Source organism: Macaca mulatta, chromosome 1 (genome assembly GCF_049350105.2).
Source record: "Macaca mulatta isolate MMU2019108-1 chromosome 1, T2T-MMU8v2.0, whole genome shotgun sequence".
Taxonomy (NCBI): domain Eukaryota; kingdom Metazoa; phylum Chordata; class Mammalia; order Primates; family Cercopithecidae; genus Macaca; species Macaca mulatta.
The window spans coordinates 170,860,916-170,877,356 of record NC_133406.1 but is presented as its reverse complement, the minus strand read 5'-3'; the positions used below and the strand labels follow the sequence as shown (position 1 = coordinate 170,877,356).

The following is a 16,441-nucleotide window of genomic DNA, read 5'->3' as shown; positions in this document are numbered from 1 at the left end:
ACATGAATCAGAATAAGTATTTAAAGATTCAGGATATTGTAAACTGTTTTTTGAAATTGTACTTTGATCCCATAGCATAGACTAACAGTAAAAAAAATTCAAAATGGTAACAAAATCATTCCGTTTTTAAATGAGCTTCTGATTCTTCCATTTCAAGCATTCATGAACCTTTCATTTAACAATTGTTAAATCTGTGAATGCATTCACACATGCCTTTAACTTCCTTGCAGAAGGATTCTTAAATTAATTCTTTTATTTTAACTCTTCTTTCAGCCTGAGGGTGACATTAAGCAGGCTTGTATATTTTATGAATCTCTTAAAAATCTTTCTAATTTTAAAGTAACTGCCTAAATTTATACCCAAAGCAACTTAGTTTATTAAAAGATTATCACAACAAAACCCTGGTTATTTAGTTGAGTCTCAAAATTGTAGCATTTGTTCTAAGTATCCTGAAGGCACAAGTACAGCCATCATCAGCATTAATTAAAATACTAATAAACTTAGAAGACATCAGAAGTTATCTATAATTATGATTGAAGAATGAGTATAAAACAACATGAAATATCATTTTAAAATGCTTTCTCTACATTGTTTATATCAGAAAAGATGGGTCTCTTATCAGGTGTTGTGAAGGGTACCAAATTAACATTGTGTCTTATCACAAAAGGCAAGGAGTCTCTGGGATGAGACAACTACATAGAAAATGATTTCCTACTAGTGCTTACTAAAGCTCCTACTCAAATCTCTAGAAGAGGGTATGGAGTAAAATGCTTCACATACAGTGGAAATTTTAACAAAATAAATTTTGACCATCAGTATACCCAAAGTTTTATAAAATAAAGTATTTGATTAAAACACATTGAAAAGTATTATACACACCTCTGGCTGCTTAGTAGACCATGCCGAATCATTGATCTTTTTCTTGATAACTGACTCATGGTTAAGAACATAAATCTTGTACTACAGTATGAAAATTTCTCAGGAGATCTTAAGGTGTAAGAACATCATCTGAGTAATATATTCAAGAATCAGGTAAGTGATTAGACTGAGGGTCCTTCCAAACTTGAGAGTCTGTGAATAAAATAGCCTGTATCTGACTACTTCTGCTCCACTCTTTTATTCTGTGTCTTTTTATTCTTTCATTCCGGGTCAGGCCTTCAGATATTATTCCAGAAACTAATCACTTTAGGTTATGACCTTATGAAAGTGAGATCTTTGAGAGTATCCTAATGTTTAGAAATGTGTTTCTTCATGCGGCTCTTGGGTCAGGTTTACAACTTGCCTGGAAGCCAAACTCTTCAAGAAACATAGGCGGAATAGCTTATGACTGACTTAGAACTTGTCTCTGAACTTTGGCTAATTTTAACCTGATGTGGTAATTTTCTTTCAACTGTCCTTAGATGTGTATTTGCATATTTGAATAAGTTAGTAGACAAAAATTACAAGAGAGAATGTGTAGAAAGAGAAAAACAAAAGTACTATGGTGTAGTTTTTCATCCAGGTGATATGATGAGGACAGATTTTGAGTGAGTTTGTACATGCCACTACTTAGTACAAACCTTCTCTCAAGGAATTGCTTCTAGCTTGATCCTATAATCCACAAGTTGATGTTCTTTAGTGTTACAATGACTATAATAATGGTGAAGAGTAAAAGACAGACCAGGAAAGCAGTGTTATGTATAAGTATGGAACAGGAGATTTTAAAAAGAAGACAAATTTAAGTTTCAATAAGTGCTCCAAACTCAAATTCTGTGGATTTTGTTTAACAATGCACACTATGACTAGAAGACAATGACCTAAATAAATTAAAGAGTGAAACAGAATATTCTATCAACCAAAAAGTTCCAATTCACAGGTTTCTGTAACATTATCTACTGTGATGTTTTAAGATTTACAAATTATAATTACAAACAAATATCATTCAACATTATTTTTTAAAATATCAGTTTTACCATATATTGGTAGGGTTGACATAGATGAAGAAAATGGATGAAAGATATTCAGTTTTGGGAGTAGTGTAAGCTAGAGCATAGAATAGGGAATGTGTCTTCATGGAAGTAGAAGGTAGAAAAACTGAAAAGTTCACGCCTGTAATCCCAGGACTTTGGGAGGCCGAGGGGGCGGATCACGAGGTCAGGAGATCGAGACCATCTTGGCCAACATAGTGAAACCCCTTCTCTATTAAAATACAAAAATTAGCCGGGCGGGGTGGCATGTGCCTGTAGTCCCACCTACTCGGCAGGTTGAGGTAGGGGAGTCGCTTGAACTCGGGAGGTGGAGGTTGAACTTGAACCCGGGAGGTGAGCTGAAATCACACCACTGCACTCCAGCCTGGTGTCAGAGCAAGACTGTGTCTCAAAAAATAATAATAATAATAAATAATAAATAATAACTGAAAAGTTAGGTTAAAGAGAACTTGAATGTCAAGCTAAAGAATCTTGTAGAGCAGCCTTTCATAAAATGGGTAATTCAGAATACTAATGAGGAAAGGTTGGTTAATGGGTAAAAAAATACAGTTAGAGCAAAGGAGCAAGTTCTAGTGTTCAGTAGCACAGCAGGGAAACTCTTATTTAGCAAGAATGTATTGTATATTTCAAAATATTTAGAAGATTCAGAATGTTACTCACACAAAGAATTGATAAATGTTTGAGGTTATACATATCCCAATTACTCTGATTTGATTGTTACACATTGTACACTTGTGTTACAATATTGCATGTACTCCATAAATATGTACAACCATATGCATCATTAAATTTTTAATTAAAAAGGTGTCTAGAAAACACTGGTTTGAACAAAGAAAAATGCAGTTTTTAAATTTATCACAAGACCTCTGTCTTAGTTCATTTGTGCTGCTATAACACAATACTGAGTAATTTATAAGCAGTGGAAATGTATTTCTCACAGTTCTGGAGGTTAGGAGTCCAAGATCAAGGTGCCAGCAAGTTCATAGTCTGCTGAGGGCCCAGTCTCCCCTTCCAACATGAGGTCTTATTGCTGCATCCACTGGATGGAACTGTTGCTGTGTCTTCACATGGCAAAGGAACAGAAGCGCAACAGAGCCTAAAATGGTTTCCTTTAGCCGTTTTGTAAGGCATGAATCCATTCATGAGGGCGGGGTCTTCATGACTTAGTCCCTTCTCAGAAGGCCCCACCTCTTGATATCACCACATGGGGATTAAGTTTTAACATTAATTTTGAAGGAGACACAGTCAAACCATAGCAATTTCCATGAGTCCTCAATATGCTAATGCATATGGGATTATGATCTCCTCTTAGCTTATGTCTAAGAGTAAGGTGTAACCCAGGAGCATGGTCTGGAAAACACTATTGTTGAAAATGTAGACTCAGTGAAGCTTTTAAACTGGGGAATGGATGTGCATTTTAAGAGATTAATTAATTTCTTAAATGTATGTGTTAATACGTAAAAAGGATAAAACTAATATTTGCTTTTATAGCAACTATAATATGCAATTATGGATTTATTTAAATAACTTTTTATTTGATGTTCATCTCTCTTACTATCCAATAAATTCAATAGAGCAGGCACCATAGCTTTTTAACTCACTGGTATTATTCAACATATAAACCAGTACCTAACATATAGTAGACAATTAGTAAGTATTTATTAAATGTCTAGAAATAGTGTACTTTTATATTTTCATTGGCATTACTACTAGAAGATGGCAAGGGTCTGAATTAGATTGACAGAATGGTAAAGAAAGGAAAAGAAAGACAAAATACTTAATATAGAAGGAAAAAAGGAAAGAAGGAAAAGCAAAAGAGGACTGCAAAGTACAGAATTAAGATAATTAAAGTATAACTAATCAAAACAAGAAATTATGAAGGAAAGCACAATGTCTAGTAAGGAGGAGTAGGAGCTTAGTAAATATGTCCAAGTTCTGCTTTTGACAAGTGGAGTTTTATTTAAATTTGGCATCTCATTAAGCAGTTAGAGGCAAAATCAGGGATGATGGTCTATAGTAAGAATCATTCATAGAAAGCAGCTCTTTGAAGTCAGGCAATGAAAATCCCTGGGAAGACCATGTAGAGAAAGAACAGAAGCATGGCTCTTTTTAAAGGAACTAATTTGCCTTAAGTAGAACGTAGAAATATGTAATAAGCTCCTTCTTGATAATAGGCACTATGCTTTTCTTCTTGATTTCATGTTTTAATTGCTGATATGATACATCAGCATTAAAGACCATAAGGAGATTTGTCCCAAGAACAGTCCATTGATCTTGGTGAAGAAAAACTGGTTTCCCTGTATTGATAGCAAATCAAACCATGTACAAGGATTCTAGACTTTCAGATACTGTGATAAGATGAAAACAAACCCATGAAATCTGAGTAGTTTCCAAATGTGATCATTTCAAGAGTCAAAATATCAAATAAGCCTCAGATGCCCCATTTTGGAGTACCAGAATCACCATGTATATTCTCTTGATAAAGGGGTTTCAGAGATGTACTTGAGGGTAGGTAATGATTTTAAAGATGTTCTTGAAGTAGGACATGGAGCGAGGCTGGCAGATTTCCATATCCCTGTGGCACACTTAATGAGGAAAAAGGTTTCTCGGTGAATAAATCAGATACATTTGTCATTTGAAAAATGCAAGACTGTGCCAACTAATGAGGACAGCCAGGATATTTGTCACAAGAAATCTTGGAAAGATTGAACTTTCCTTTGTCTCTTTCTCTTTCCAGGTACGGAATATTAGGCAAGGATAACATAAATGAGCATTGATCTAAAATTCTAGAGAATGCATAAGTATTGAAAGTTGAATGTTCTTAATACATATATTGTTGTTGTTTCTATCTGCTACAGGCATACTTCTCAAGTGGTTGAAATTATCTTTGGTTTAAATTGTCAATAGGGAAGGATTTGAAGAAGGTAGCAAGATGCGTCTCACTGTTATTCACCTAGGTTAGGCCATGCTAGCAAGCACTGCTGTTCAAATGCATTTGACTCTGTGGGAGAGTATTGAAAAGGAAGCTATTGACTGCACACTGCAGTTGTAGAAAAAGAAAAATCCCCATTAGATACTCAATTTAAATTGAAAACAATATCATTCAAGGGAGAAGGGAATCCATGCAGCATTGTGGATAAACCAGAAAAGGATGTCCTTATCTTTGATTTTAAGAAATTTACTAGAAGGGCCTTAACAGAAAGAGATGAATACCTGTTTTCTTCTTGCCTTTTTTAATGCCTTTGAAAAACTGAGAATCTAAGAATTCCTCTTTTGGCTGTGTGCAGACATGTGGTAACAGAGGAAATCGGATTGTTACTGACTCAAGTCCAAATACTGGGTATAAAGCAATGTGTCTCTAATGTATACTGGACAGTGGCCATGTTTCAGGAAAATGCAGATATGTAATTCCATATATTATAGATGTAACATATTTGTGAGTTCTTGTGTATTATGCTCAACTCAGTTTCTGAAACACTTTCTCCATTCTACCATATGGTATGCTCATCCTTTTGACATTAAAAGATCTGGATAAGCAAATTGTTTCCTTTCCTGCTACTTCCTCATTCTGTTTTGTACCTATAAAGTATTCTTTACATAAATCATTGTCGTGTGTGTGTGTGTGTGTGTGTGTGTGTGTGTGTGTGTGAGCACTACTTCTGGTAAATTCATGTCTGTAAATTCTTATATGCTGATCTATAAATATTACTATCAAGGTAATGCAGAGTCTGCTAACAGGAAAATCAATGGCTTTAGGGCAAAGATAGTGAGATCCAAGCCTAGGTCTACTAATTATTCTATGTGTGACCCTATGCACATCACAGACTCACTAAACCTAAATTAGTTTATCATCAAAATGTGGAAAATAATATATGATCTATTTCTCATGAAAACAACAAGGTGATAGATTGCAAGTTGATTTGAATTTTTGCAAGTATTGCACAAATAAAAGTAATTAGTTATCTTTTACACCCATATTCATTTGCTTATACAGGTAATATTTTAATATATCTACTTTAAATCATAGACTTGGCAAGTTACCAGAAATACATATTTTTGAACAATCTAGGCATGCTCTCTATCCTCATAAAACTTTCAATCTAGTAAAGATTGATATTGAGTGAGTAATTAAAATATGATCAAAGTGAATTACAGCATATGGTAATATAGTCCCAAGAATCATAACCTACCTTGATGAACAGAAGGAAGCCATTCTCCCTTTTTAATTTAAATTTTTTAAAGCAAGGGAAATGTACCTTTGTGCCTTATGCAGAGGCAGCCATAGATCTGAAGGCTCTAGTATAGGAGAGGTCATATAGTCTTAAAAATACAAAGGAAGCCATAAGTGTAAAGAGCACAGAAAGCAATGAGAAGAGTGGTACCTGGCCAGGTTGTGCAGCGGGGCTGGGTGTGAATCTGGAAGGCAAGAGTCAGACAATGAGACCATATCATACTTGGTAGGTCACAGGAAAAATTTTGGACTTTGTCTTGAGGACAGAGAGGAGTCATTGAAGTATTTGCAGCAAAAGAGTGACATAATCATATTTGTGTTTTCAAAAGGTCATGTAGCTACACTGTGGAGTGAGAACAATAGAAAGAGAAACACAGGAATAGATGCAAGAGATGATAATGGTTTCAACTAGGTCAATAGGCAGTTGACATGAAGAAAAACGGGCTGGTTCAGGAAACGTTTAGGGTATTTAATGTTTAGGATATGGTGACTGTTAAATGTGGAAAGTGAGACAATTAGAGGAATCAAAACTGATGCCAAGGTTTCTGTCTTGAGAAACAAGGTCAGTGGTACTGCTGTTTGCTGAGACTGGTAATACTGGAGGAGGAGGTTTGGGTAGAACAGTAATTGCTAACACTAAGTAAATGCTTACAACTTGAAGATATAGTTTTCAGTGTTTTGTATGTATTCTAGTATTTTACAGATGAGGAAACTGATAGAGGTAAAATAAGGTGCCCTGGGTCACAGAGCCAGGCAGTTTGCTCCAGAGTCCAAGCTCCTGACAATGGTAATGTGCTACAGACCTCTCAAGAGCACCATGCCAATTATGTGTGTGTGACATACAACTTCTGAGAAATGTGCATCTTTGTAAATTGTTAGATGCCCATTAAAACATAACGTAGAAACGACAAGGAAAGTAAATCTGTGTTAAACATTTTAAAAAATGTGCAGTCATCCACTTACCATTTAACTTATGATAAATGAAGTGAGAGTTGGGAAAGCTGAATGATATTGTAAAGAAAAAGAGGGTACAATTAGAAGGGTAACAGGCTAGAGGAGAAATTCTAACATGGTATCTCTCAGTGTCTGGGTAGAGAAAGTGACACCTGGAAAAATTGAAAGGGAAGAACCAAAGTGAAAGGATAAGTGTCAGAAGAGTTGATGTCAGGGGAGCCAAAGGAAGAGGGTTTTTAAAAGGAAGATTTAGTTCTGTGCCCAGAACTACTTGCTAATACGTCAACTAAGGAAGGATTAAAAGGATAAAAGGAACTAAGATCAAAACTTCCTTTAAACATTAAAATTAACCTCTTGCTTTCCTAATATATCTATTCTTATAACAAAGACTCCACTAACATTGAAATTAATCTCTCACTTTCCTAATGTATCTATTCTTATAATGAAGACTCCACTAAACTAAAAGGAATATATATATACACACACATACACACATACATATTCTCTATCCTTGCAAATATATATATATTATATATATGCAAAAGTGTGTGTGTGTGTGTGTGTGTGTGTGTGTGTATAGCAAGGATAGAGAAAATACAAAAGGAGACATCAGCAGGTAAGAAACTTCAGAAATTTTTAGAATACAAGAAAGAGGATGTCATATATATTTATATAAATGCAATGTATATCTACATTGCATATATATGTGTGTGTGTGTATGTGTGTGTATATGTGTATATATAGTACAAATTACAAAGCACGTTATTGGCAACATTATAATAAAGTACCCACAAATGGATATGAAAATTGATTATATACCACAGACCTTCTTAGAATCTTGGAAATACTGGGTACCAGGCAAGAAATTGAAGAGACTTAGTATTGAAAATAGGAAAACTGACTGAAAGTCTCTATATACATAGTAACATGGCTACACCCCGGGCAGAAAACCAGAATATTCTTCTCCAGAATATTTTTCTGGAATATCTTTTGGCTTACTGCCAGATTACCCTGCAGTAAAACCTATCAAGCCTGCAAAACTTCCAATTAGTTTTTTAGGGTTTCACGCTTCAGTATAGGAGGACAGTCAGGAATCAACAGATATTTGTGGACAACCTTTACCATGAAAGATGAAGATCAAAAGAAATAAGCAGAAAGTAGAACTCAAATAACACAGGGAGCAAGGGAAAAAAGAAAGTCTGTAGTTAATATCTTCTAAGAAAACAAAAATGATATGGCACCTTGAGGCACAAATAGGATACTATGAAAAAAGATCATTCAGGAAACAACATACAACTCTTGTAAGTAAAAATATGCTGTTAGATAAAGGGTAAGTCAGGACCTGGATTTAGGAGATAAAGTTGTGAAAATCTCACAGAAAATAGATGAAAAAGAAAAAAACATGGAAATTTCAAAAGAAAAAAATACTTGAATTATAGGATAAGTCCAAGAGATAGGTCCTCCATCCAGTTAATGGAAATCACAGAAAAATGATTTTTTTTTTAAATGAAGAACTTATCAATTAAATAATAACACAAATTTAACAGAATGCAGGATAACTGCTTCTAGAGTGAAAGGACTCATCAAGGACCTTGTATGATAGATAGCTTTTAAAAACACACAAAGCACTTTGTCATGAATTTTCAAGAGTGAGGAAAAACAGAATTCTAAAATTTTCTGGTGGAGAAGAATGTGGGTGTGAAATAGGATTTTGAATAAGAATGGAAACTAGAAAATATGATAAATAAAAACTTTTTTATTTATAAAGAAAAGGTACTTCTGACATGCAGGTCCTCAAAAAATATACCTACCATAAATCCTTTTTCAACAAGTGAACAGACATTATGTTCCACAAAACCAAAGGAATAAATCAGGAAAGAAAATGACATGGGATCAAGAAAATAGGAAATATAACACAGGAAAGAAATGAAAAAATTCACAGGATGATAGTGAGGAGAAATTCTAGGATGACAGCTGGAAAAGCAACCACTCCAGACTGAATCAAAAAGATATTTTATTCCTAAAAGGTTACTCCAGAGTGGGGGTTAAGGGGAGTCAAGGAGTAGCACTACAATCAGATTGTTTAGAAATTCAGGGGGAAGAAACCTCTACAAAGTTGAAAGTTATTACGTGTAGGGAGCATAAATCAGGAATAGAAGGAATTGTGATTGAAAATCAATAAACTAGATACCAGAGTCATCAATGAAAGAATAGGAATGTACAAGAGATTGGTAAACGAAAGGTGTGAGAACAAGTAGAAAGATATTAATACTTTCTACTTATTACTGTCTAATTAATAGAGCATGAGACCATCAAATGAACAGAGATTTTACAAGATGAGAGAAGAGTCATAGTTTTTAGAGTGCAAGGGGTACAGTAATCCCATCTTCCAACCCAGAAATTGGCTAATCAGCATGTGATGTGAGAAAATCAGCTTGCTCTACTTTTAAAGGCTATAAGGTAATTAATGACCTTAGGGGAGAACCAAGTTTTAGTTGGGTCTATGAGGATGGGAGTGAAGAGCATTCAATGAAGAGAGACTGAGCCTCAGTAAAGATGTTTATCACGGTATAGACACAATTGAAGAATTCACATGGAGCAGAGGGAAGAGGAGAAGCTGGGCCAGGGAAGTAGTTCAGCCTGTAGACAGTGGACATTTGCCAAATGGTTTAGGTTCAGGCCTGGATATTCTGTTTTTCCTCTTGGTTCATAATTTAAGAAGTGCAATGACAGCAACACAGACATCAAGAAATAGCCACAGTAAGTGAGAGATGTTGGGCAACAAGAAGCATGAACAATTGATTTATTACTCCTCTGTGGATACAGAGCAAATGGGTGTGTGCCTTGGGTCAGCTCTACTGCGTCACTGGGGGTGGGTTAAAGTGACTACTAGTTACCCAAATAAAAAACCTGGAAATCTTTCAAGACCCTCCCCTCTCTCACAGCCTCTCTCCCACCTCTCATTTAATCTATCATCAACTTTTAGATTCGGCTTCTTAAATATCTTGCCAATCCATCACTTCTCTTTATCCTCACTACCACTACCATAGTCTATGCTATCACCACTTCCCTTTACAACCACAATAATCACAACAAACATTTACTAAGTACCTATTATATATAATATGTTAGATACCTATGAGAGTGCATTTACTGGGTGCCTACTATGTGCTAGATGCCAGGTAATGACATGAAAGGCATCAATCCTGCAATCAAGAATTTCAAGTAAGGTTATGTAAAGCAATAGTTACAAAATCTTGCAATTCTGGTTCCCAGAAATGAAAAGAACAGGAATTTGAAAGATAGAAAGTAATGGAGAAGAAAGGTCGTCTTTTTAAATGTTTTTATTCAGCCTTCTACAGATTACCATGTGCAAACAATCATATATAAGTATTTATTCATGAACCTGTCCCTAGAACATCCTTTTATTAATTTCAGAAGTTGAAGAATGAAAACCGATCATTTTAGGCTGAACATCTAACACCTCTTAAAGCATATTCTACTCGATTGCCTCCAAATATTTTTTTCTTCTACCTTTTATTTAGGTTCATGGGGCACATGTGCAACTTTGGTTACATGGGTAAATTGTATGTTGCAGAATTTTGATATACAGATTATTTCATCACCCAGATAATGAGCATAGTACCCAACAGGTAGTTTTTTGAATCCTCACCCTCCTTCTACCCTCCACCCTCAAGTAGGCCCCAGTGTCTATTGTTCCCTTCTTAGTGGCCATGTTTGCAGTGTTTAGCTTCCACTTATAAGTGAGAATATGCAGTATTTGGTTTTCTCTTCCTGTATTAATTTGCTAGATAATGATTGTTTCCAAATTTGACTTAACATGAGCAATTTTAAAAACAAAATGCTACATTGTTTTTATAAATGTTACTAATCTCTGTATAAGCAATAAATTTGTGTTACTAAGTAAAAATACATTAGCAAGTTAAATACGAGTTTCAAATTCATGTTTATTAAGTTTTAATTCTGTAGCTGGCAAACTGTACTGTGTACTGTAAATTTAAGGATAAGTGAAACAAGATCTCCTCAGAGAACTTGCCTGATACATGGGGAAACAGCACAAACAATTAGGAAAACAATATGATTAGTGGTCTGGGAAATCAGAGGAAGATACTACTCATCTTTCCTGGGAAGACATTCACCGAGATAGTGACCTTTTCGTTAAAATAAGTTTTTCAAGCAATTATCAGTAGCTGATGGTGATTAGGAGGAGAGTCCCAAATATATTCATTTATTCATTCATGCTTTCATTTGTTTATTCTACAATTTATTGTTGAATACATACTATATATCAAGTACCAAGATAAATACAAGAATGAACAAAATAATCACTGCCCTGAAGAGGCCTTACTGTCTAGGAGAAAAATCACATGAAAAACAGTAGATTGAATAAAATGTTGAAGGTGCCATGATACAAGTCTTTGCAAGATTTCATGGCATTTGGTCAGCTTAACCTAGAGGAATAGGAGAAAGATGTGTCAGCAGTGTCACAGTAATTTCTACCATAATTACAAGTTGTTTTATTCCATATTACAAGGTTCATAAAGATAGATCCCCATTTGGAAGTGAATAACCAATCCAATTATAATCTGTGGTTTCAACAGAATAAAAACGCCATGAGAACAGGGTCTCTGTTCAATGCATCACTGTTTCCACTAGAGCAGTGCCTAAAACACCCGTTATTCAGTAAACATCCATTCACTGATGACATTTGCAGGCTAAAAAGAGTACCTCAGAAACTTTGGGACTGAAACATGAATATTTTTACAGAAATGGGAGAAATCTTTTTTTCCAACAAATTCTGGAAGTTTCTGTTCTACCCTGTAATTTGTGTAAAAATAGAAAATATATATAGTTCCATGTTTCAAGTGAGGAGGTAAGCATGATAGTAGCATTGAACTGAGACAGGATTGTATTCTAATTAGATTCTGCCTTTCCAAAACTGTGTGATGATGGGAAACCTCTTATACTTTTTGAGCCATTTTCGAATTTGCTAGATGGGAATAAAACCCGTTTCATACCTCGCAGGGCTGTTTAAGGATTTAATGATAAAATGCACGTGTGTGTCCTACTTTAAAGTATTCTAGACCATATACCAAAATTAAATTTCTAAGCTTTAAATATTACAAGAATACCTTCCAAGGGCAGTGGATAAGCTGTTTTGTTTTGTTTTGTTTCTGCGTTTCTCTAGTGCAGTGCCTGGAGATGACCACCAAACGGAAAATCATCGGCCGTCTGGTGCCGTGCCGATGTTTCCGAGGTGAAGAAGAAATCATCTCAGTTTTAGATTACTCCCACTGCAGTCTTCAGCAGGTGCCAAAGGAGGTCTTTAACTTCGAACGAACATTAGAGGAGCTTTACCTAGATGCCAATCAAATTGAAGAACTACCCAAGGTAACTTTTGACAACCTAAAATATACAATGTAAATGAGTATTTCATAACTTTCAGAGACTTTATTATGATGATAATGTTAACTATGGGCTCCTATCTAGGTAACTGACAAGCCATTGAAATTGATATAACTTCGCCCAATATTCTCATCACCTTTTAATATTACTCCATTTATGATTTCACAGACCTCTGTTAATAACAAATTGAACTCTATGGAAATCACCATTTGATGGATTATGCCTCGTTATCTTCATTTAAAATGACCTCTATAAAAATATAGAGTAGAGGGTTGAGATCAATAGTTTATGTTTAGAAACAAATGAATAATATGACACTACTCCAGAACTGAAAATATGTATGTTGTATATTAAGGTGACATTATATTACAACCTTGAATTGTATGCTCTAAGTCTAAGAAATGCTCTTACACACATTAATACTGTTATGAAAAACATGTTTTTGTACCTGTATCTAAAATATTTGATTATTACAAGTAGCACTGGATGTATGTGGCATACAACTACTAAAAAGTTTACTAGGAATTGGAAACTATCAAACTTTGTGCACATACATACATACACACACACACACACACGTGCACACCTGCACACACACACGTGCACACCTGCACACACACACTGCCATTATGGCATTGTGCCATGCAAAGAAAACCAGGTCTCCTGTGACCTTATTCCTTATCGCAAAAAAGACTGGATGATAAGAGATTAGCTAAGGCAGACCAAGGCCACACAGCAGAGAAGTTCAAAATCTAAATCCAGGGTTCCTAACAGTCACCTGAGTAAGTAACCCAGATTAAGTAGTGAGCATGGTATTTGCCTATGAAGGGTTTATATGGCTGAGAAGGGAAACAAACGTCATGCACTCAATTTCTGTTGCTTATGCTAAAAAGTAAAAATGTATATTAAATATCCAGTAATCAAGAAAAGAATCTTCCACAATAAAAACTTGAAATTAATTATCAGAATCTGATATTTCAATATGCTGATCAAAATAAATTATGAATAATTATTTTTACTTAGAATTATAAATTATCACTTGTTGGCCTTTTGGCTAAGATCAAGTGTAAAATTACTGTTTACATAATACTTCAAAGTTAAGAGCTATTTGACATGTACTTCAAAACCAATATACTTCATTTTTGACAACCTGTGTACGGTGTCATCTGTCTGGGATATTTCCTTACATGACACTATAAACAGCTATAGTATATTTTTTAGGGGTAGGTCAGGTCTATAAAAATGTTATTGACTACATGTATTCACACTAGAATTGCACATGAAGTAAAGCCTGTACTGAAATGGACTGTCTGTTCTACCAGATGAGGAACTACTTGAGGGCAAAGATGGCACCATATTCATCTCTGTTTCCCGGTACATGGGCAGTCATGATGAATTTCACATACTAGATACTGAGTCTATGTTGTCTCTGATTGATAGAACAATGCAGAGAACTTCATATGCCATAGGACTTGATTAGCAAAAGTATATAAGATTGAATAAGTCAGAAACGTGGTAACCCATTCTAATTTAGGAAAATAGGCATGGGGGGTTGGGGATTTCTAGGTCAGGCTAATCTAGGATTGCCAGAAAAAAATAGAGGATACCCAGTTATATTTTACTTTTAAATTCAGAAACAGACAACATTTTTCTATAATTATGTCCCAAATTTTACATGGGATACATTTACACACACACACACACACACACATATATATATATATATATTTACATGATATTCAAATTTAGCTTGTCATCCTGTATTTTATTTGCTAAATCCAGCAACTCTAGGCCAATCTGGTCATTTAAATCTTTTTCCATTTCTATGCAACAAATTGTGTAAGATTAATTTATCAAGCAAGTATTTAATATCTGTTCCACTACACAGTACTTGAAGCTTTAAGGGGGTTACAAGAGAAATAAATCTCAATCTTTGCCCTTCCGGACCTGACAACCTAATTACAGAGAAAAACTGAAGCATTAGAGGCAAGCGATCAGTGATGTACAATCAGAGCCAAAGAGCCAAGTACCATTGTAGAGCTTATGTATAGAGACGAGCCCCATTTTTGGAGAAGTAAGGGAGGAACTTGACCAAAAAGCACATATGCAAAATTTAAGATGCATCAAGAGTTAAAGGGAGCAGAGTTGTGAAGAGTCTGGAGTTGCAGGTGCATGGATGTGGATGCGGGCAATATGTAGGGAGAGTTGGGGAGGACTCTGGTTATGAAAGTTCTTGAAAGTCACATAGTATTGTTTGAATTAACACATTGATAAGATAATTCCATTGAAAAGTCTTATACATCAAGGAACTCACTAGGATCCTAAGTAGGCTTGGAAGAGAAGTTTTAAGATATTTTGTCTGTTTGGTTAGTTAAAATAATTGACTAACAATAATTAAAAATAATATAAGTACACCAAAGACTTAATATATTTTACCAGCATATTATAGTTAAGGAGAATTTATTATCCTTATCATTGACCTGCCTTATATATTTCAAAGAAGTTTTACATAATCTTTTAAGGTTTCTGTGAGTGTCAAGGTTGAATTTTTTTTACTTTCATAAAACAGCCTTGTAAGCTAGTTTCCCTTAAAGTATCTGCTATTTTGAAATATGATCTAAATGATCTGATATTGAGGTATGATCCAAACAGTACATAGATGTATTTTTGCATCATTGGAAAAAAATAAGAAATACAAGAATGAAAGGAATAATGTATCAGAGATCATTATATGTATTTCAAGTAACAGAAAACCCAATGCAAACTGACTTTACAAAGAAATAGGTTTGATTGGCTCTGGTAAGTGGAAGGCCCATCTCAGGACAGTAATCAGAACTGGTGTGTTCCTATTCACCTTGGCAGGAATAAATTTATTCTGAGGCTGACTTTTCTCTTGGTAGCAGAACGGCTGCAGGGGTTCTAGAGTTCACCTCCACAGCATCCAAAAATGGAAATATCTGACTCTTTAAAACTCTTTCTGAGAAGGACAAAAATTGTCTCCCCTAAAATTCTTCAACTAATTTGTCTGCAGATCTCATTGGCATTAATTGTGTCACATGTTTCCTGCTGATGTAATTCCTTTGCTATTTGAGCACAGAATAAGCTACTATAAGAAAACTGGGATTACTGTAATTGGGCTAAATAATAATGGGTCACCTCTGTAGAGCTGTGGCTGCTGGTAGCAGTACAAGGGGAAGGGGTGGAAAGGGTAAAACAGCTGTTACAGAGATAACCTTAATGTGCACTATAAAGAAACTGCTATAAAATAATTATTTCAGGAGGAGAAATGGCTCAAAATAAAAAAATAAATAAATAAAGTTCTTAATGACCTATAGGCAGAGCATTGAGCTCTTTAAGGATTTAAATCTTTAAAGTTAGATTAAATAAATTATTTTTGTCTGCCATTTTATTTTATGACTTTCTTTGAGTTGTTATTCAGATTTGTTGGGTAATAAGATAGCCATTTTTATTCTTGATATTACATCATAGTAAGAATTATCTTTTATATATGTATTTATTCTTTGCTTTCTGATATTGTACACAGACAATATTATAATTGGTCATGAATCTCTACTATAAGATGTTATATAACACAATTGATAGAGAACAAAAAGTCAAGGTAAAAGGCATTAGGGAAGATATATCAAGAATGTGTCAGAAAAGACACAAGAATAGACATGAAAGAACAGGAAGTATTTTGATTAGGAATAGTTCAATCTGTGTGTCTTAATTTTCTGTAGTGAAAGGTAAAAATACAAAATGACATGCCTTTCACACAGTGATAGAAACCCACGCAGCTTATAATTTAGTACTGTTTTGCTTGTTATTTTGAATTAGGAACTTGAAATTATAGACAGAATAA

General features: G+C 34.7%; 1 protein-coding gene across 6 annotated transcripts in view; it reads left to right on the top strand.

Moving 5' to 3' along the window:
* Positions 1–16,441, top strand: part of LRRC7 (leucine rich repeat containing 7) — a 552,677-nt gene that overhangs the window by 184,390 nt on the left and 351,846 nt on the right. For all 6 annotated transcript variants that reach the window (XM_077954325.1, XM_028832544.2, XM_028832526.2 and 3 more), the window contains one exon: positions 12,362–12,564. In XM_077954325.1, coding sequence (XP_077810451.1) covers positions 12,362–12,564 — 203 coding nt within the window. The remainder of the gene's footprint in view (positions 1–12,361; positions 12,565–16,441) is intronic.